The sequence below is a fragment of the Thermothelomyces heterothallicus genome (assembly GCF_042370625.1).
Source record: "Thermothelomyces heterothallicus CBS 202.75 unplaced genomic scaffold P884_scaffold_8, whole genome shotgun sequence".
Classification (NCBI taxonomy): domain Eukaryota; kingdom Fungi; phylum Ascomycota; class Sordariomycetes; order Sordariales; family Chaetomiaceae; genus Thermothelomyces; species Thermothelomyces heterothallicus.
This window is the reverse complement of record NW_027192569.1, coordinates 979,575-997,239: the sequence shown is the minus strand read 5'-3', so window position 1 is coordinate 997,239 and position 17,665 is coordinate 979,575. Positions and strand designations below refer to the sequence as shown.

At 58.3% G+C, this 17,665-nt stretch overlaps 8 protein-coding genes and 1 non-coding gene across 9 annotated transcripts; 6 read left to right on the top strand and 3 right to left on the bottom strand.

Moving 5' to 3' along the window:
- Nucleotides 1-359: 359 nt before the first annotated feature.
- On the bottom strand, nucleotides 360-1,188 carry P884DRAFT_197747 (NO signaling/Golgi transport ligand-binding domain-containing protein; the record flags this gene model as incomplete). The annotated part of the gene is made up of 3 exons (XM_069438089.1): nucleotides 360-671; nucleotides 781-1,009; nucleotides 1,154-1,188. 3 exons carry the CDS (start codon nucleotides 1,186-1,188, stop codon nucleotides 360-362), a joined length of 576 nt encoding a protein of 191 aa, XP_069298616.1.
- A 434-nt stretch (nucleotides 1,189-1,622) lies between these two features.
- P884DRAFT_299062 (WD40-repeat-containing domain protein) lies at nucleotides 1,623-2,865 on the top strand (the record flags this gene model as incomplete). The annotated part of the gene is made up of 4 exons (XM_069444668.1): nucleotides 1,623-1,751; nucleotides 1,820-1,946; nucleotides 2,007-2,762; nucleotides 2,816-2,865. 4 exons carry the CDS (start codon nucleotides 1,623-1,625, stop codon nucleotides 2,863-2,865), a joined length of 1,062 nt encoding a protein of 353 aa, XP_069298615.1.
- Nucleotides 2,866-4,418: 1,553 nt separating this feature from the next.
- Nucleotides 4,419-4,814, top strand: P884DRAFT_258533 (uncharacterized protein). The gene has a single exon (XM_069441243.1). It carries the CDS (start codon nucleotides 4,563-4,565, stop codon nucleotides 4,788-4,790), a length of 228 nt encoding a protein of 75 aa, XP_069298614.1. The 5' UTR covers nucleotides 4,419-4,562; the 3' UTR covers nucleotides 4,791-4,814.
- A 178-nt stretch (nucleotides 4,815-4,992) lies between these two features.
- Nucleotides 4,993-6,701, top strand: P884DRAFT_127168 (uncharacterized protein). The gene has a single exon (XM_069437187.1). It carries the CDS (start codon nucleotides 5,147-5,149, stop codon nucleotides 6,287-6,289), a length of 1,143 nt encoding a protein of 380 aa, XP_069298613.1. The 5' UTR covers nucleotides 4,993-5,146; the 3' UTR covers nucleotides 6,290-6,701.
- Nucleotides 6,375-7,120, top strand: P884DRAFT_198409 (uncharacterized protein; the record flags this gene model as incomplete). The annotated part of the gene is made up of 2 exons (XM_069438140.1): nucleotides 6,375-6,698; nucleotides 6,830-7,120. The coding sequence occupies 2 exons, from the start codon at nucleotides 6,375-6,377 to the stop codon at nucleotides 7,118-7,120; spliced, it is 615 nt and encodes a 204-aa protein (XP_069298612.1).
- Nucleotides 7,121-9,518: 2,398 nt separating this feature from the next.
- P884DRAFT_127140 (uncharacterized protein) lies at nucleotides 9,519-10,264 on the top strand. Its single transcript, XM_069437186.1, has one exon. The coding sequence runs from the start codon at nucleotides 9,617-9,619 to the stop codon at nucleotides 10,142-10,144; it is 528 nt and encodes a 175-aa protein (XP_069298611.1). The 5' UTR covers nucleotides 9,519-9,616; the 3' UTR covers nucleotides 10,145-10,264.
- Nucleotides 10,265-11,964: 1,700 nt separating this feature from the next.
- P884DRAFT_t66 lies at nucleotides 11,965-12,047 on the bottom strand. Its single transcript has one exon. It is a non-coding gene; the product is annotated as a tRNA-Thr (tRNA).
- A 1,632-nt stretch (nucleotides 12,048-13,679) lies between these two features.
- Nucleotides 13,680-15,565, top strand: P884DRAFT_241717 (uncharacterized protein; the record flags this gene model as incomplete). The annotated part of the gene is made up of 2 exons (XM_069440237.1): nucleotides 13,680-15,229; nucleotides 15,348-15,565. The coding sequence occupies 2 exons, from the start codon at nucleotides 13,680-13,682 to the stop codon at nucleotides 15,433-15,435; spliced, it is 1,638 nt and encodes a 545-aa protein (XP_069298610.1). The 3' UTR covers nucleotides 15,436-15,565.
- Nucleotides 15,566-16,003: 438 nt separating this feature from the next.
- On the bottom strand, nucleotides 16,004-17,504 carry P884DRAFT_269083 (HAD-like domain-containing protein; the record flags this gene model as incomplete). Its single annotated transcript, XM_069442249.1, has 2 exons — nucleotides 16,004-17,042; nucleotides 17,110-17,504. The coding sequence occupies 2 exons, from the start codon at nucleotides 17,502-17,504 to the stop codon at nucleotides 16,004-16,006; spliced, it is 1,434 nt and encodes a 477-aa protein (XP_069298609.1).
- Nucleotides 17,505-17,665: the final 161 nt, after the last annotated feature.

Here is a 17,665-nt window from a genome sequence, read left to right as displayed (position 1 = left end):
AGTTTCATGACCGGTCGGCTCGCTGGGCCGGCTTCCCTATACACCACCGGGACTCGCCGGCCATGCCGATCGGCGCCGGCACTAACGCCGGCCTATAAAATTCACATTGCTTCCACAGGGCCGGCCCGAGGTTTCTCCCTCGATAAGAACGGCTGGCGGGGTACGGAGTAGTCCCACGCCCCCATGACCCTATCCGACTGAAACTCGGAACGGTGCGCCCAAAACGGCCAGCGGCGTCGAGCGGCGCCTTGTTGCGCCTGATCACCTGCCTCTTGCAGAACGCATACGTTCGCTTCGCATGCAAACCAGAACCAATTAATGACTTCCCCCCCCCAACTGAATTACCCCCTGTAGAACACCTAGTCGTCTTCTGGCGGCAGTTCGTCGTCAATGTACCGTATCAGGCTGATGCGCATCTCGGTCGTGTCGTTCCCCCGCAGCACGTCGCTGACGAAGTGGGCCTCCACCTGCATCTGGACCATCTCTAAGGCGCCCCGCAGCACGCCGCAGAGTATGTTGGAGTACCACAGCTCGTCCTGGGCGCGGCCGTCGTCCGGAAGCTCGACAAAGTCGGCGAACGGGTTCTCGTCGAAGACGAGCGAGAACTGCTTGCCGTCGCTCGTCCAGTTCGTTATGGTGGGCGTGATGTTGAGAAAGATCTTGAAACCGACCTGCAAAAACCACCCGCGCCCCATCGGGCCATTGTCAGACTTGAAGCGGGACGGGAATCAAAGCTGTGGTGCGTGCGGCGCAAGGGCGCAGGCGGCGGCCCGAACCCACCTTGGCGATCATCTCTGCTGTTTCCCGAAAGTTGGAACACCGCCTGACCGTGTTGGACTTGGCCAGGTAATCCTCGATCAGCCGCAGGCCAATGTTGTAGCCCATCTTGTCGAGTTGCTTGTTGACCTCCACGTAGTCGCTGTCAAAGTCCTTGCAGAGCTGCGCGACGATGGTGCCGTATGTGAGGACGACCAGCTCGGCGTTGACCTTGTCCATCCGTGTCCTCCGTCTGTTAGCGAGCGGGCTGCGTGCGGTCGTGGGATCTTGCCATGTTGCTCTTACTTCCAGACCCTAGAATGAACGAGCGTCGCGATCAGCGTGTGCATATGGAGGGGCAGTTTTGGGGAGTCGGGGGCGCCTTCTTGCGACGTACTCTTCCCCAAGCCGGGAGGCCTTACTCGACGCCATTGTGGACTGAGGTCAAGGTGCACGTATTCTCAGACAAGGTAGTAAAATGCTCTTAAAGAAACTCCTGAACAAAGCGGCGTGCTAGTTTCGAGAGAGTAGCTTGGGTCGTGAAAGCTCGCGGGATGTTGTCGACTGGGATCGATGCGCATTTGGTGACTTGTCCGGGGCACTGGGCTTCTTCAGATCCCACCCCCAGCGCTGCAGCTACAAGGGTACGCATGTGGGGACGGGACGGGAGCAGCGCGTTGAATCTGCGAGCACGGGCCATCCAAAATCCAACACCCACTTGGGAAGCTTGGATGTTTCTCGTGCCAGAGACCTCGAGTCGGCTTACCGACCAATTCAACAAGTTCCGAGCTCGATTCGCATCTTCACCTCGCCCATCTCCCCGGACAAACTACCCCGAGCCGCTATCCCATATCAATTTTGAGACCATGTCAGAAAAGAGACCGGCTCCCGACGACCCGAGCGATGGGCAATTGGTGGTCAAGAGGCAGAACGTGGGCTCGAGCCGCGCCCTCACTCGCCCAGGCGCGTCGGGGAGCGGCGCGCTCATCCAGGCGGTATGCTCCAGCGTCTTAACAGCAGAGAACTATGGGCCTGGGTTGTTTGCTGATGGCGGAAATCACAGGCCCCCCGGACGAGCGCGTTACAGGCGCCCTTGATGGAGCTATCCGGCCACACCGGGGAGATCTTTGCGGCCAAGTTCGACCCGACCGGGAACCTGATCGCGTCGGGTTCCATGGACAGGACAATCAGTGCGTGTCTGCGTGGGTGCATGAGCATGGGAAATGTAGACGCTAATGGATCAACGGCAGTGCTCTGGCGGACATACGGCGACTGCGAAAATTACGGCGTGCTCAGCGGTCACCGCGGCGCTATTCTCGACCTCCAGTGGTCCCGCGACTCCGACATCCTCTTCTCCGCTTCCGCCGACATGCATCTTGCGAGTTGGGACCTTACGTCTGGACAGAGGATACGGCGGTACATCGGGCACGAGGAGATCATCAACTCCATGGACATCAGCAAGCGCGGCGAGGAGCTGCTGATCAGCGGGAGCGACGACGGGACGATCGGCATCTGGGATCCGAGGACGAAGCACGCCGTCGATTACATCGAGACCGAGTTCCCCATCACTGCGGTGGCCATCTCCGAGGCCGGCAACGAGATCTACTCGGGCGGCATCGACAACGACATCAAGGTGTGGGACATCCGGAAGAAGGCGCTGGTGCACTCGATGCTGGGCCACACCGACACAGTAACCTCGCTGCGGGTATCGCCGGACGGCCAGCAGCTGCTCTCCTACGCGATGGATTCGACCGCGAGGACGTGGGACATCAGGCCATTTGCTCCGGCCGAGCGGCACATCCGCACGTTTGACGGGGCGCCGCTAGGCTTGGAGAAGAACTTGATCCGCGGAAGCTGGGACTCTGATGGAAAGAAGATTGCTGTAGGTGCTGGCGACGGCACGGTGGTGATCTGGGGCAGCGATTCCGGGAAGCTGCTCTACAAGCTGCCCGGGCACAAGGGGACTGTCAACTGCGCCGAGTTTGCGCCAGGAGACGCGCCCATCAGTCAGTATCGCCGGACCCTACTGCTTCGTTTCCCTTTGCTAACATTGTCGCAGTTCTCTCCGCGTCTTCCGATAGGACGATGTTGCTGGGCGAGCTCAAGTGAGACAAGTCCACGAAGAAGAGACTCGTTGTGTCGCCGCACAGGTGGTGCGGGCTTTCTCAGAGCTTCCGGGGACGCCGGTTCTGGAAGGGGAGGCCTGGTTCTGTCGCAGCCAGAAGGTCGGACGTTGAATGGCTGGGGAAGGGGTCCAACGAATGATGGCAGTGTTTAAGGCCGATGGGAGCGTCCTCTACGTGGAACGGCCTCCAACTGGGCGTCCGTAATGTCTTGGTGCGAAACCCGTTTCTTTCACCAAGTCGGTTCAGCCGAGTCGCAACGACATGGGAGCCAACCTTATCCTGACCAACCGTCAAGGGAGCAGGAGGCACGAATAGGAGCAGGAACCGGCTTCGACCCGGACGGGGCGGGGGAAGAGGGAAGAGCGGCTCGCGAACATGATACCCAATCTCAACGAGATTCCATCAATCCAGACCGAATCTCTCGATCTCTATCAGGATGATTGCAACCTCTCGCAAGACGGATTCGCCTGGTGGCTTTGGCAACGCTCAGTGTCGAGTACTAAGCGGGCAATCCGACCCAACACACTTGACTTAGGCAGTCATACACAGCTGTGGGGCGGACAGGTGTTCGACCCTCGCTCGTGGCAGGTTTCTTCGCACCCCTCGCGATGCGTAGAAAGAGTTATTTGCTCGACGTTCCATTGTCTCGCCTAATCATAGCGTCTTTTTATTCTCCGAGTTGCCGTCATAGTATCATAGTACTACGCAGTACTACACTAACTTTACCTTGCAGTCAGTCGTATGCTGTGCAACCAGCGGCGCAACACGGGACAGCCGAGCTCTTGGGAGGCCAGCCAGGGGTCACTCCTGAAACGCTGGTGGAAGCCCCACCCTTGCTTCAGGCTGTCCGTTTCGTGTGAGCCAATCGACCAGGCGCAACCGCCCCCTTCTGGCGTACTGGAGGCCGTGCATCATGAAATCGCCTGTGCCGTTGTCAGCGAATCGTAAAAATATGGGACGGGCGGCGAGGGGAAAATGGTTGGCTGGCGATGAACGAGCATAAAGCATCTGAACTGCCGGGCGAGGGGCAAAGCAAAGATGATTCGGGAAGCGGACCGGTCGATGCATACCTACCTTAGTGAGAGGCCTACGCAGCCAGCAAAGGAACTTCTCGCTCGCCGAGGGATGGATGCGTTGTTGACGAGAAGGAGATACAGGGCTGTCTTTCTCGGGATGCAGGGGCTGGACATTGTAGTGATATCCCGCGCGTCCGGGAGATTCGCTCGCCCTGCCTTGAACCCTTCCTCCAAGCCTTTTTGGTGCTACAACGTTCCGGAAGCGATGGGTGGCTTGCACGCAACAGTGGCCTCGGCCCCCTGCATCCCGAGTCTCACCTTCGGCCCCGTATCGCCGACTCGAGTCGACGGCGCTCCCCTGCCACACTACACTAGAGAGTCCATCGATGATATTTCTTTCCATCACGTCGAACCTGTGATCTGCGCACCCTGTGCTGCAGTGGCTCGCCCGTCTTCGGGGCACTGCCAGCCAGTCGACAGTTCGCGAGGGCCTTGGGGCACAACGTCCCCGCATACCCCGAAACAAAACACGGTGCTCCGCCCGCCTATGGAACGCTTCCCGCGTGCACGATCCAGACTTCGATCTCTTCTTTCAGGCTTTTGTTCTCTCGTTTGTTGCTGAAGGCCGCAGTCACCTGCATTAGGGCCCGAGTCATCGCTGGCGATGCTTTTTTTTTTCTTTTTGTTTTCAGTCTTTCGTTTCCACTCCCTTCTCCATATTCTTCAACGGGACGACATACAAGACGGCAGCGCCGGGTTTGTGGCCGTCCAGCATTTCCTTCTCTGTTTTCTGATTCGGGATTGCATTCAGCAGAAGGCTCTGGGGGCCTGGGTTCATTGGACGGCGTCGCTTTGCTTCATTTATTCTTTGGGATGCTACCACGGAGCATAAGGAGTTCATAATACCCACACTCGTGTCCCCTTTTCCCTTGCTACACATCACGGAGCTCGACTCGTCGCCTCAAAACATCTAGGCAAGCTCGAACGCCCGTACGAGATAATCCTCTGTGTCCTTATCCACGCCCGCATTTGGCCAGGAGTCGAATATCAACAGACGGAGGAGGCCACGTAGGGCGTCCTCACCACAACAACGTTACCGACAGACAAGTGAACGCGGGCGAAACCTTGGGAGGAGGAGCAAAACCAGGAGGCGGCAGGGGACCGCATCAAGAGGGAGCACGTCGCGGAGACGCTGCCATCCGATCGTAATATACCTACCTGCTTGTCCAACCCCCGACCAGAAACAAGATGAACCGCTTCGACTTCTTCAACCGCCCCACGGCGGCATCGTCAACAACAACAACAACAGCAGCAACCACCAACGACAACTCCAATACCGATCCCTACGATGACCGCGCTCCGCTCTCACCCCGCCTGAACCCCTCCGACAACCACACCATCCAGGGCTCCTACTCGCCCGACTCGAACGACCTCGAAGCAGGCTTGGCCGCCCCTCCCGCCACGGCAGCTGCCGCCGCCGCCACCCCCGAGATGGCCGAGCGCAGGACCCCGAACACGCGCTTCCTGCACCGATTCCGCCCGGCCATCCCCTCCTTCTTCAGCAGCGTCTCCTCCTCTACCCGCCGCCATCAACATCAGGAAGAGGAGCACCAAGAACCGCTCTACGGGTTCTCGATCCGCCCCAGCAGCAGCCACTACTCGGGCGTCGGGCTCCGCGGGGCGCCGGACACGGTCATCGACGGCGGCGGGGCGGACCCGGTGACGCCCAAGAGCCCGGAGTTCCGCATCGGCGATCGGGACCTCCGCCTGCCCGGGACCAGGCTGCACCTGCCGGACCTGGAGCGAACCTGGACGCAGGGGTCCAACGGCCCGCCCACGAGACCCGGGACGGCGGGCGTGGCGGTGCCGGAGCCGGCGGTCCTGCGGTCGCGGGTGCGGGTGCGGTCGCGGTCTGAAGGGGGAGGGGAACATGCGGGTTCGTCGTCTGGCGACGATGAGGACGACGGGACCGGGACCGATAGAGCGCAGCACCGGGAGCGAAGGAGGACGAGGAGGCGACCACGAAGGGAGGGGGAAAGGAGCGGCAGCGGGAGGTCGCGGCGCCCGGAGAGGTCCGGGAGGTCCGGGATGAGGTCTGGGAGATCGAGACGGTCGGGGAGGTCGGAGAGATCAGGAAGTCATCGGTCGTCGAGGGATGACGAAGGCCGCAGCCAGAGGAGAGCGCGGCGGGAGAGGAGGCGGAGAGCGGAAGGATCGTCGGCCTCGTCACCATCTTCCTCGCGGGGCAGCAGGTCGTCGGGCCGGCGCCCGCCGCCCAAGCACTTTTTGTTCTGCTTCCCCTGGATCAAGTCCCGCCGCGTACGCTCGCAGATTCTACGCTGCTTCGTCTCGGGCACGTTTCTCGCACTGACGCTATCCATCTGTGAGTAACAAACCACACACACCTGCCACGCAGACCACTTGCTTCTCCAGGCAGGGAGAGTCGAAACAAGGAGCCCGTCATGGCTGACGATGGATGGCGGGCGCAGACCTCTCGCTGTCTCTGACCAAGCACGTCACGAGCGACGAGTTCACCATCCTACTGATCCTCATCCTCCTCTTCGTCGCCATCTTCTTCTCCCACAGCCTGATCCGCCTCGGCATGCTGGTGCTCAAGGCGCGTAAGCGCAACCAGATGGTAGAACGGGGACAGATATCCGCCGTGATCGACCCGGGCGGTTACGCCATCCCGCGCGAGCCCATCCCCGTGGTGCTCGCCCGGGACGAGGAAGCTGCGGGCATCGAGAGCGACGCCACCAAGACCGGGCCGCCGGCCTACGGTGTCTGGAGGGAGAGCGTGGTAAGTTCTTCTCTCTAATCTTTTCGTCGAAAAAAAAAAAAAAAAAAGGGGGGGCGGGGCGGGGGACCGCGCGCGCGCGTTGTTTCACCTGGTGGGCGTTCTGCTAACGAGAAGATAACTCGCTACTGCAGAGGGTCGATCCCGACCGCTTGTACTGGGTGCGCAATGAGCACGCACCACCGCTGGACGAGGTGTCGGAGCTCAGCGGCCCGGACGGCTCCGGCCCTGACGGGAGCGCGGTGAGCTCGCAGAGCGGCGCTCGCACGCAGATCCCGCGCCCGCCGTCCTACTCGTCGGATGACGGTGTCAGCTACGTCGTCGACGCCCGGCCGAGGTCCATCGCACCACCAACACCGGGGAATACGGCTCCAGGAGGGCTTCCGCATCCGTCCCAGGCCGGGATGTCGGGGACGTGGGTATGAGAATCCCCGAGATCATCTCGGGACCGGACGGGCTGCTACTGTTCGGGAACAGGACGGCCGTGAAGGCGCGTTTTCATACTCGGGTATATCTGGGTGTCGAGACGTAGTTTCTCTTCTGGCGTTTTTTTTTTTTTTTTCTGTAACATGCATATACAACACATCCGCTTTCATCCTTCATCCTCTAGCAGCAGCAGCAGCAGCAGCGTACCGGGCGTACGAGTTATAAAACGATTATTCTCGAGAGTCCGAGAGGCCATTGGAAAGTATTTTTTTTCTTTTCTGTGCTGTTTTTGTTTTATTTTTGTTGTGGTTGTTGTTGTTGTGCTCGAGGTTCGCGAACGCATATCGGGGACAGTTCCGACCCTCGGCGAGAAGCCGAGGCGAAAGACAACCCGGCCGCCCGTTCCGCCAGCACCGAGGCCGGAGCAGCGTGGAACCCCCGAGCCAGCCTTGGCCAGCTGTGATTCGCTTTAATCACTCTCCGTGCATCAGACCATAATCAAAACTCCTTCGTCATCTTGAGGAAATGCAACAGTCTCAGCTCGCGGGTCCGACCGCACTCCTCCAGCCACTTCAGCCCACGGGATCAGCTTGCTTTGTAGTCATTAATAATTGACCAACCGCCGCGAGCGCGGTCCCCCCCCCCCCCCGGGACCACTTGGAGACAACCCTTTTTACGGGCTTACCCGAATGCGAGATCACCCTCTGTCTACCCTTTTTGGGGTTTTCCGGGACCCTCTGACCTCGCTGCTTCCTGCCTGGACGGGTTAAGATGATGCTGAGAATGCGGCGTGGTCGGCTGGGTTGGGCATGATTGGGCAAGGCGAGGGGGGTCGTGGCAGGCAGGGATTTTTTAGCTGCTTTGCAGCGGGGTTCAGCCCGCGCACCAGCACAATCACAAAACGCGGCAAGCTCACTCAGCGCAACCTCGGCAGCCCTTGCCGTGGCGGCAAAACGACGTTAACTACTCTTACTACTTCGTACTAACAAAAAAATAGACAATCTTCTCCGAGTCCCCGTGGCGGAACGCGTGTTTTACAAGGTTAAACTACAACTACTTGTACTGTACGGAGGTACATACGTAGTGATCATGGACGAGAAAGGCCGGGGATCCGTAATCAGCCGCGTCGAGCGTCCATTGGAAACTGGAATGGTGGGCGCCCCGCCCCGGGTCCACAGCAAGCAACGACAAGTCGTGTAGTGTATTGCCGACATACAATGCAGTAGTGTATAATACACACGGATTACACTACGGATTACACCATTGTACGGATTACTTCGTACGGTGAGACCCGAAACCAGACTTCGGCGTCTCGGACCGTGACAAGCGCACATTACAACAGCCGTTTTCCGAAACAATCGGGGCGTTTGAAAGGTAACAGAGAGAGGAACACCTGCGGGCATTGCAGACACTGACCAAATACCGAAAAACATACGGATAAGGGACTTACAAAAAATTGATGCAGGAACGGCCAGGCAATGCGGGTACTCCAGAATAATACCAATCCCTTCGAGGGAACTATCAGTGTGATCCGTTAGATGGCGGTTCAATGGTATTTGTTGCTATCGGGAACTCAAAGAAAGCACGAGTCAGGGGTGGAGCCAATTCACAACTGCGGCTGGTCTTCCATCATGGCCAGCTCTGTCGCCGATACACATGAATTGGACGCGGGCAGATGTGGGGTGGTTACAGTGGGTCAGCATCACGCCGAGGACCAAGAATTTTTAGCCCTGACTGCCCTGGCATTTCACTGGGAGCTGAGGCTTTCTTGCCCTGTGTGCCCTGTGCCAGATGTTCCAGTTCCCACCCAGGCAGCCAGGGTGCTGCAGCGGCAAGCGTGAAGCGGCCAGCCAGACAGACCAGAGGGACCATGTTGCGCTTCCGTCATGCTGCGCGCTAGCGTAGGGTGCAAGGGCCAACAGCGCTCCACGCCCGCCTAGCCAAAAACTGGAAGTTGCCCTCGCCCCTCGGATGAGGGTACAAGTGGGATACCTTCTCAACTTCCGCCCTATGGCTGCCAAGTCCCGCTTTTGCGTGTAATTGCCCCGCCAATTGCTGGCCGTTTGAGATCGTGGACCCAGACGTGGCAGGTCACTCGCAAGTCTCTTTCCATTTTTTTTTCCGATTCTTTTGCTCTTGCCCTTGCGGAAGGGCCAGGCAAAGCTGTGCTATCCCTCGTTTCCTCTCCCCCCCCCGACTGCCCGCCTCCCTCGCTGTCCCGCTTGTTCCGACTCGCTCTCTCCTCCCCCTTCCATCCGCAACAGTGTCCTGTTGTTTGAAGCGCATAAACGAAATCATATCACCGGTGTTGTCGGCGAGGAAGTCGGAACCGAAGTCGGAAAGGAAGCAAGGTCGAGGCTGCAGTTGTCTGTCAAGGCCGTTAGGCTCATCTATTTACCATTTTTCGAAAAAGGTCAGTCCAATTCTTCACTATCTTCAGCAGCACCCCCCCATCACCCGAACCTTCGACGTTATGTGGAAGAGACACGTTTTGCATGCACGCGCGTATCGAGACGGTTGTGGCGCCTGGAATTTTCGTCGCATTCGCAAGGCCAATATCGAAGACCCGGTGCTGCTGGATCGCGGAGGCGCCACGAGATGCAAAAACCAGATGCGCACATTATTGGATGGATGGGCCGCCTCGCTCAAACAAACACATCTGTTCCATCCACACCGCTCGTAACGTGCACGGTTCGACCGCATGCGGCGTGCGGCCTCCTTGGACGGCAATTTCCTCTCCCATGCCGAGCGGTCGGGTTGCACAACGTCCCGACGCTGCGGAACCCGCCTCGCGTGCGCGCCGCAATGAGGAGCCATCGACGCCCCCAGTCCAGACAGCATCCCATCAGGGACCAAGGACACCACCGGGACCAGGGGCAGAATCGGGGTTGCTCACCGAGTTGGTGCGCGCCGCAGTTTTGGGACTCAAGGTTCAGCGCCGGCTTTTTAGAGGGATCATTGCGCCGCTTGCAAGCGTTGTCGCGAGGGAATGGGTGGCTAGTTACGACGGCATGCTAACGTAATCGCAGACCCCGGTTGATCAAAGATGTCGTCGGTCTCTCGTCGGGCGTGCTACAAGTGCGGTGAGCTTGGTCACCATGCCGAGGCCTGCGCCTCGCCTCACCGGCTCTGCTACAACTGTAGGTCCCCGGCACAGCAATGTGTTATATATATATGTGTGTGTGTGTGTGTGTGTGTTCTGACCCCGGAGACAGGCAAGCAGCCGAACCACGAGTCGAATGAGTGCCCGATGCCGCGAACCACCAAGGCGAAGCAGTGCTATCACTGCCAGGGTCTCGGACACGTCCAGGCCGAGTGCCCTACTCTCCGCCTGAGCGGCGCTGGCGCCGGCAACCGGTGCTACAACTGCGATTCCATTGGCCACTTAGCTGTGTGTTCCCCTCTCTTCCTTTCCCCTCCTCTCCCAATAAATGACAGATTAACCCCGCGAGGTACTAACTATCCCTCAGCGCAACTGCCCCAATCCCCCGGTTACCGGTCTCGGCCGAGGTGGGGTTGTCGGTCGCGGCGGCTTCGGCCCTGGACGGGGCGGTTTCGCCGGCCCCCGTCCAGCGACGTGCTACAAGTGCGGTGGCCCGAACCATTTCGCTCGCGACTGCCAGGCGCAGGCGATGAAGTGCTATGCTTGCGGCAAGCTCGGCCACATCTCGCGCGACTGCACCGCCCCTAACGGCGGGCCCCTCAACACCGCCGGCAAGACCTGCTACCAGTGCGGTGAGGCCGGCCACATTTCGCGTGACTGCCCCAAGCGGGCCGGCGCGAATAACGAGATCCAGCCCGAGGTCGACGTGAACAACGCCCAGGCCATGCCCGCCCCGGCGGTTGCTCCCGTCGCGCCGGTCGCTTAATGCGCATCTTTCGTACCACACATTGGGGAGTCGGTCAAGTTTTCGGGTTCTCTTTGTTCGGCAACGCATGGCTTCTGGTCCATTTACCATCTCCTTAGTCTTTTCCGCTCCGGACACGGGATCAAGACGATACGACATCGGGTTTCTTCCACGGCGTTCTCGGTTTCGGCTCGTATCACGATTAGGCTCACGTTTACTTTTGTCTGGACAATACGATGAAATGGAAAAGAAGTCACGTCTCCTCCTTGGCAAGCATCTTTCTCTTCGAACACGACGGGTTCTGGTCAAAGAGGTGCAGCTCGGCCCTTTTTTTCTTCTTCTCCGTCGACTGCATTTTGAGAGATTTTTTTCTCCTCTGATTCTTTGCTTTTGTCAATCTTCTGCCTTCTTCATTTTCGATTTCTCACATCATCATTGCCTCTCCTACCTAGGCGCTATTTGGAAACTAGCAAATTTTCAAGAGATACCCCCCTTGGTACGGAAAGACGTTTCGAGGATGGTTGTCGAGGCTCTTGGGCACTTTGAGCAGCACACCGGGCGCGGCGGGTTGTGTCGTGGCGCCATTGGCGCCAGGCAGGCAAAGGGCAGGAGGCAGGCCAGATCGGAAGGGGTAGAAAAGTTGTCTAGTAGGAAGGGTGCAGTGCATTAAGAAAAAAAATTAAAGTTCTACAGGCGTGGACGATGCAGTGCTCGGTGCGGCGTCGTATGCGAACAAAAATGCATCATGCACAGATTCGAACCGAGTTTGCTGGGAACCTCCCTCTGCAGCCCAGTGTATCTCTATATATGCCCACGCCAGCGAGTGCCAGCCGGTCCCATACTACCTCTTGTCGAGCAGCTTGGAAATCGTTCAGCTGCTCGGCTTCTGTGGTCCCTTGACATGCAGCGCGCGCATGGAAAAAATTCACAAAAAAAGCTTAAGTGAACCGCTAACCTCCTTGGAAGAGGAGGAACGACACCTGTTTTGAGTTGTTTGCCTGATACTGGAATCGAACCAGTGATCTTCGCATCTCTAGGGTGGTACGAGTGCGACGCAGTACCACTGTGCCAATCAGGCCTTGTTGTTTCTGCAGTTGGTGCGGCGGGTCTATGGGCGCAAGTTTTCGTGGGACCACGGAAGAGAGAGTGGAGTCTGATGATGGGAGACGGATGTGGCCGAGGGTCTTGAACGGCCACGACTGGCTTTTTTCGACTTGAGCGCTATTCCGGATGAGAAACGCCAGTCACGATTAATTGATAGATTGACGTATGAATACGTGTTCTACTTTATGGAACGCGACAATCCAGAGCCTCTCGCTTGCCCTAGCTTCAGAGTCCAAAAAAATTGCACATCAAGAGATAACAAATTACGGTGTGCGGCCCTCACGTCTAGTGTAATTGATGAGACTTGGCATATTAAGTTGTATCGCCCTCGATTAAGTCAGTGAGAGTCCCACATGCTTCATTCCCTTTGCATGGTAATTCGTTCCTGAACTAGTCATCTGTCTGAATTTCTAGACGGTAAATAGCATCAACTACATTCCGGATCGCAGGCGGGCAGAGGTCGCCCGTCAGCCTTTAATCTCTCTCGTTCTTTCCGGTTCCCCGAAAGCTACCCGTTATGGCTTGTCAATGGTCATGTCCACTTTCGGGTCGAGAACCAGGGTTCTTTCTCTTGAGGTCACTGCTGATTAAAACTCGACTCCCTTGTGGAGAGCCCGGAATTTCGAGACCAGAGATATCAGGTGGAAAGTGAGGCTAACAACAGAGTCTAATTAAGTGGAGTTTAGGTTCTAAGAACTTGTTAGCCAGATGTAGGAAGGAAGGAAACAAGACCATAATTAGCACTTGCTCGATATCAATATTGGTTACGTCCTTCCTTCCTTTCATTACTTCCTTCCTTTTTACCTTTTTGTTTGTTCTTTCCCTTCATTTGGTTTTTGAATCACTTCTGTTTCTCTTCCCTCTATTCTTTTTCCTCCGCTTTTGCTTTTTCTCCTTGATCAATCAATATTTCCGAGACATCTGGCACTTGAACCGTTGCACAAGAACTCGGAAAAAAAAAAAAAAAAAGAGGAACCCGGGAAGACCGTTAATGCCCCTGGCATTGGTAAGCGGCAGAATGATCGGTTGGTTTGGAGCACAATGCCTGGAAATTATGATATAGGACACCCGCTTAACACTCGTACTAGATCATTTGTATTCCAGACAACGCACATTTCCATGTCATTACATGTCCATTTCTCAGGGCAACACGAAGGCCTGAACCGCCAAAAACCTGGATCAAGAGGCCCGAGCTCGCAGATGCCAAGTTGAACCCCGCATGCGAACCGCTGGGGGGAGGTGACAATCAATCCGGAAACGGCAATTTGATTCGGCGGAACTGCAGCACTCGCTCGTGCCGTTACACCTGGGAGATCATCACCCACACGGAATGACGATGGCCGTGACACCGCAGATCAACAGATCCAACCAGGCGTCACATGGGGATGGATGGCCCATAAACACTGGCTTTCCATCCCCCATACCCTCTCTTCGTTGATGAGTACATGTTTGGCCTCGCTACTTTTGCGCGAAAGGATGTCTTTTGGATCTGACTGATTGATTTCGACTAAAGCGTTTCTTGTTTGACGGAGGGGTCCCCGAATTGGCTGTATCTCAGCACAGACCGAAGCAAGTCCAGTGCGTCTGCGTACAACGAACCCGAAAGATGAAGACGATCCGGGCTCGTGGGGCCTTCTTGGGCGCCGGCCTCCTCCTCTCCTCGGCCCCGGTCGTCGTGGCCGCCGAGACGTGTCCCGACTACTCTTCCTACGCACGCTCACGCCACGAACCTTTCTCCAAGGGGAAGCATGCCCTGTCCTACATGCGCCCTGCGGCCGCATGCCGCACCTTCAACTCGCCCACGGTCGAGACCGTGGTCGCCGACATGGCCGAGATCATCTCGGACCCGGACTTGTACCGCCTCTTCGAGAACACCTTCCCCAACACTGTCGACACTGCCATCCGCTGGCGGGGCCATGCCGCCGACAACCCGGCCGAGGAACTCGCCTTCGTCATCACGGGCGACATCAACGCCATGTGGCTGCGGGACAGCGCCAACCAACTGCAGTCGTACCTCTCCGTGCTCGAGCCGGACGCGGCCCCGGGCGAGCCGGACTCGATCGCGAGCCTGTACCGCGGCGTCATCAACCTCCAGGCCCGCTACATCCTCACCGCCCCCTACTGCAACTCGTTCCAGCCGCCCCCCGAGAGCGGCATCCCGCCCGCCCCCAACCCGGCCGCCTCGGATGACGCCGTGACCCCATCCTACGATCCGGCCAAAGTGTTCGAGTGCAAGTATGAGCTCGACTCGTTGGCCTCCTTCCTGCAGCTGAGCGCCGCCTACTACGCGGCCACCCACGACGCCGCCTTCTTCGGCAACTCCTCGACATCCCCCAACTGGCTGCCAGCCGTCCGCGCCGTCCTCGACGCAGCCAAGGCCATGACAGACGACACCTACGCCGACGACGGCTCCGTCCGCGTCCCCGCATACACCTTCACCCGCCGCACCACCCGCGCCACCGAGACGCTGGCCAACGACGGCCTCGGCAGCCCCGCCCGCCGCACCGGCATGGTACGCAGCGCCTTCCGCCCCAGCGACGACGCCACCCTGTTCCCCTTCCTCGTTCCCGCCAACATGCTTTTCGCCCAGGCGCTGCTCGATGCCAGCCTGATCGCGGCCGCACTGGGGGGTAAGGAGGGCGGCGGCAACCGCGACGCGGCCGCGCTGGCCGACGAGATGGCGGCCTTTTCGCGCTCCATCCGCGAGGCGGTGTCCAAGTACGGCATCGTGCCCGTATCCTCAACCGGGAACGGCACCGGCGAGGGGGGCGGGATCGAGACCGTGTACGCGTACGAGGTGGACGGGTACGGGTCGGCGGCGTTCATGGACGACGCAAACCTGCCGTCGCTGCTGGGCGCGCCCGTGTACGACTACCTGGCCCGGGGGGACAAGGTATACCAGCGGACGCGCGCGAGGCTGCTGAGCCCGGAGGGGAACCCGTACTTCATGACCGGGTCCGTCATCAATGCCATCGGGGGTCCGCACGCCGGGCCCGGCATGGCGTGGCCGATGGCGAGCATCGTGAGGATCCTGACGTCCGATGACGATGACGAGATCGTCAAAGTCCTGCAGGAGCTTCTGAGCTCGACGGACGGCCTGGGGCTGATCCACGAGAGCATCAACTCGAATGACGCGAGCCAGTGGACGCGCGAGTGGTGAGTTACTCCTCCTTGAGACTCCCAATATTTAATTCGTTCCTTCCGAACTCTGGCTGGTCCTCCTCTGTCAAGGGAAGGCCTCGCAATCGGCTTGACTGACTGACCGAGTCGGTAGGTTCTCCTGGGCGAACGGCCTTTTTGGACAGATGATTATTGATTTGCAGCGCCGAAAGCCGCATATCCTGAAGCAAAGTTTCCAATAAACACCTACGACATATAGCTTTTGGGCAATCAACCAGGAATAATCCTCAGAGAAAGTCGATAATGAAAAATGGGTGTTCAAGCTGTATGACACGCCATTGGCGCTGACTTGATTTCCAGTCTATCAGTCCCGTCTAACGTCTATAACGACATGAGACCCACATATCTAGGTTCGAATGAATGCTTGTGCCCAAATGTATCCCCATCCATCTATCCCTTCTGAGCTGTTCCTGTTTCCAAGCTCATGTTTATCCCAGAATCCGGTTGCATACGTGCAACGAGTGCGGTGAAGCCCATGTAATTCACCCCATCCAAAAGAAAAGCCAAATCAAAAAATTGTGCAAAAGGGGGAATCCAAAAAAGAAGTGTTAATATGTACAGCTGAAAACCAAAGAAGCCAAGGAATGGCATACGCTGTGGTATCAATAACGGTTCGTCGTTCAGTCGTCTCAAAATGCATCGCTTGTCGCTGCCTCTCTCTCTCTCTCTCTCTCTCTCTCTCTCTCTTGTGCATGCCGTTCCTCTCAGTCTCTCTCATATGGTCGTCTTCTTTCTCCTCAGGAAGACGTTTTAGACCACCGTGACGAAAGGGTTCTCCCGGACCTCAAAGTCGGGAGTGCGTCCCTCGTCGATGGCCTTTAGCGCAGCGTCATCCAGCGGCAACATGCGACCGCCGGTGTCCTTGCGCGATCCGGCGCGGGCCATCTCGCGGCGGATGCCGTGATTGACGGCGTCGAGCACCGTGTCGACCAGCTTGCGCGGCTTGTACTTGGGCTCGGTGCCGTCCTGGTACACGCCTGTCTTGACGAGGATGCTGTACCACTCGTTGCTCGAGATCTCGTCCATGGCATTGGTGCCGCGAATGTCGGACTCGGGGGTGTCGCCGACGAAGTAGACGGTCTGCGGAGGTTCCGACTCGGCGAGGCCGTGCTGAGTCGCCCGCCACTGCTGCAGCAGGCGGGTGGCGAACTGGAACGTCGACACCTGCGGCTTGCCGAACGCGTGCGTCTTGAGCTTCTTGCCGCCCGTCGTGTCTTCAAAGACGGTCTCGACGATGCGCCGCAGCGCGCCCATGCCTAGCCGGGCGTGTTCGTGGGCGGCCGACCAGAGGACGTCGTTGTGGCTGAAGTAGATGGGCGGACCCTCGTCGAAAGTCTCGGAGCGCGTCTCAAGACGGCCGCCCTTGGACTGGGCGATGTCGAGGATGATCTGCAAATCCGACGCCCAGTCGCGCGAGTCGGCAAAGACAAAGACGGCCTCGATGACAATGTCGGAGAGCTTGGTAGCGCCGTGGCGAGCGAGGAGGTCACGCGAGTTGGCGTGCTCAGCTTCCGTGAGCTTGCGGAACGGCGCCGTGGCCGCATTGGCCTTGAGAATGTCGCCGGGCGTCACGACGTCGCGGAAACCGTATGACTCGGCCACCTGGCGGCACTTTTCGCCCTCGCCGCCGACGACCAGGACGGTGCCGTACCGGTCGGCAAACTCCCGCATGGGCGTGTGGCCGCAGATGAACTGACCGGGAGAGACCTCGATCCCGAGCTGCTGAGACAAGTCGCGGCAGCGCTCCGTCTCGAACTTGCCGCCGCCGTTGGTCAAGAAGATATAAGGTCTAGTAACGGAAAGTTAGCACCCAATACATTGATGCGGTAGATCTCTTGCAGAGCGCTATCACTTACACTTTGATACCCCACTCGTTCTCGCCGTTGAGGACCTTCATGGCCTCGATGGCCTCGGGAATCGGCTTCCCGCCGCGGATCAGCACGCCGTCAATGTCGAAGGCAAAGGCGAAGTTGTCGGCCACGCCATCGACCATGGGTGTGATCGGGGCCGTCATGGGTGTGGCTGGGCTCAGGGGTGATGATTCCTCCGACGGGGAAAACGGAGTGCTCTCATCGGTCGCAGAGCTAGACGAGGACAGCGCCGGCGACGGCACTTCGTCCTCACCTGGTTCTTGCACGCCCATCTCGTCGAGCTTTCGCCGGGCATCGTCGAAGGCATCGGCGAAGCTGCTGCTCGACGCCCGCCGGGGGCACATAGACGGCCGCTGAGGAGGGACTGGAAGAGACGACATGATGGATGGGGTGTTTAAAGGAATGAATGACAAAGGAGTCTGTAGCAGGAAACAAAGGAGAGTAGATAGTGCTTCAACTTGCTTGCATATCAGGTTCCAGCGACAACAGATGCCGGCATGGGCTTGAACTAGTCCGAACGCGGCAGAGTTGGTAGTCTGGA

Coding starts and splice junctions, on each gene's coding strand:
- P884DRAFT_258533 (XM_069441243.1), top strand. CDS start 4,563: ATGCTTTTTTTTTTCTTTTTGTTTTCAGTCTTTCGTTTCCACTCCCTT.
- P884DRAFT_127168 (XM_069437187.1), top strand. CDS start 5,147: ATGAACCGCTTCGACTTCTTCAACCGCCCCACGGCGGCATCGTCAACA.
- P884DRAFT_127140 (XM_069437186.1), top strand. CDS start 9,617: ATGCACGCGCGTATCGAGACGGTTGTGGCGCCTGGAATTTTCGTCGCA.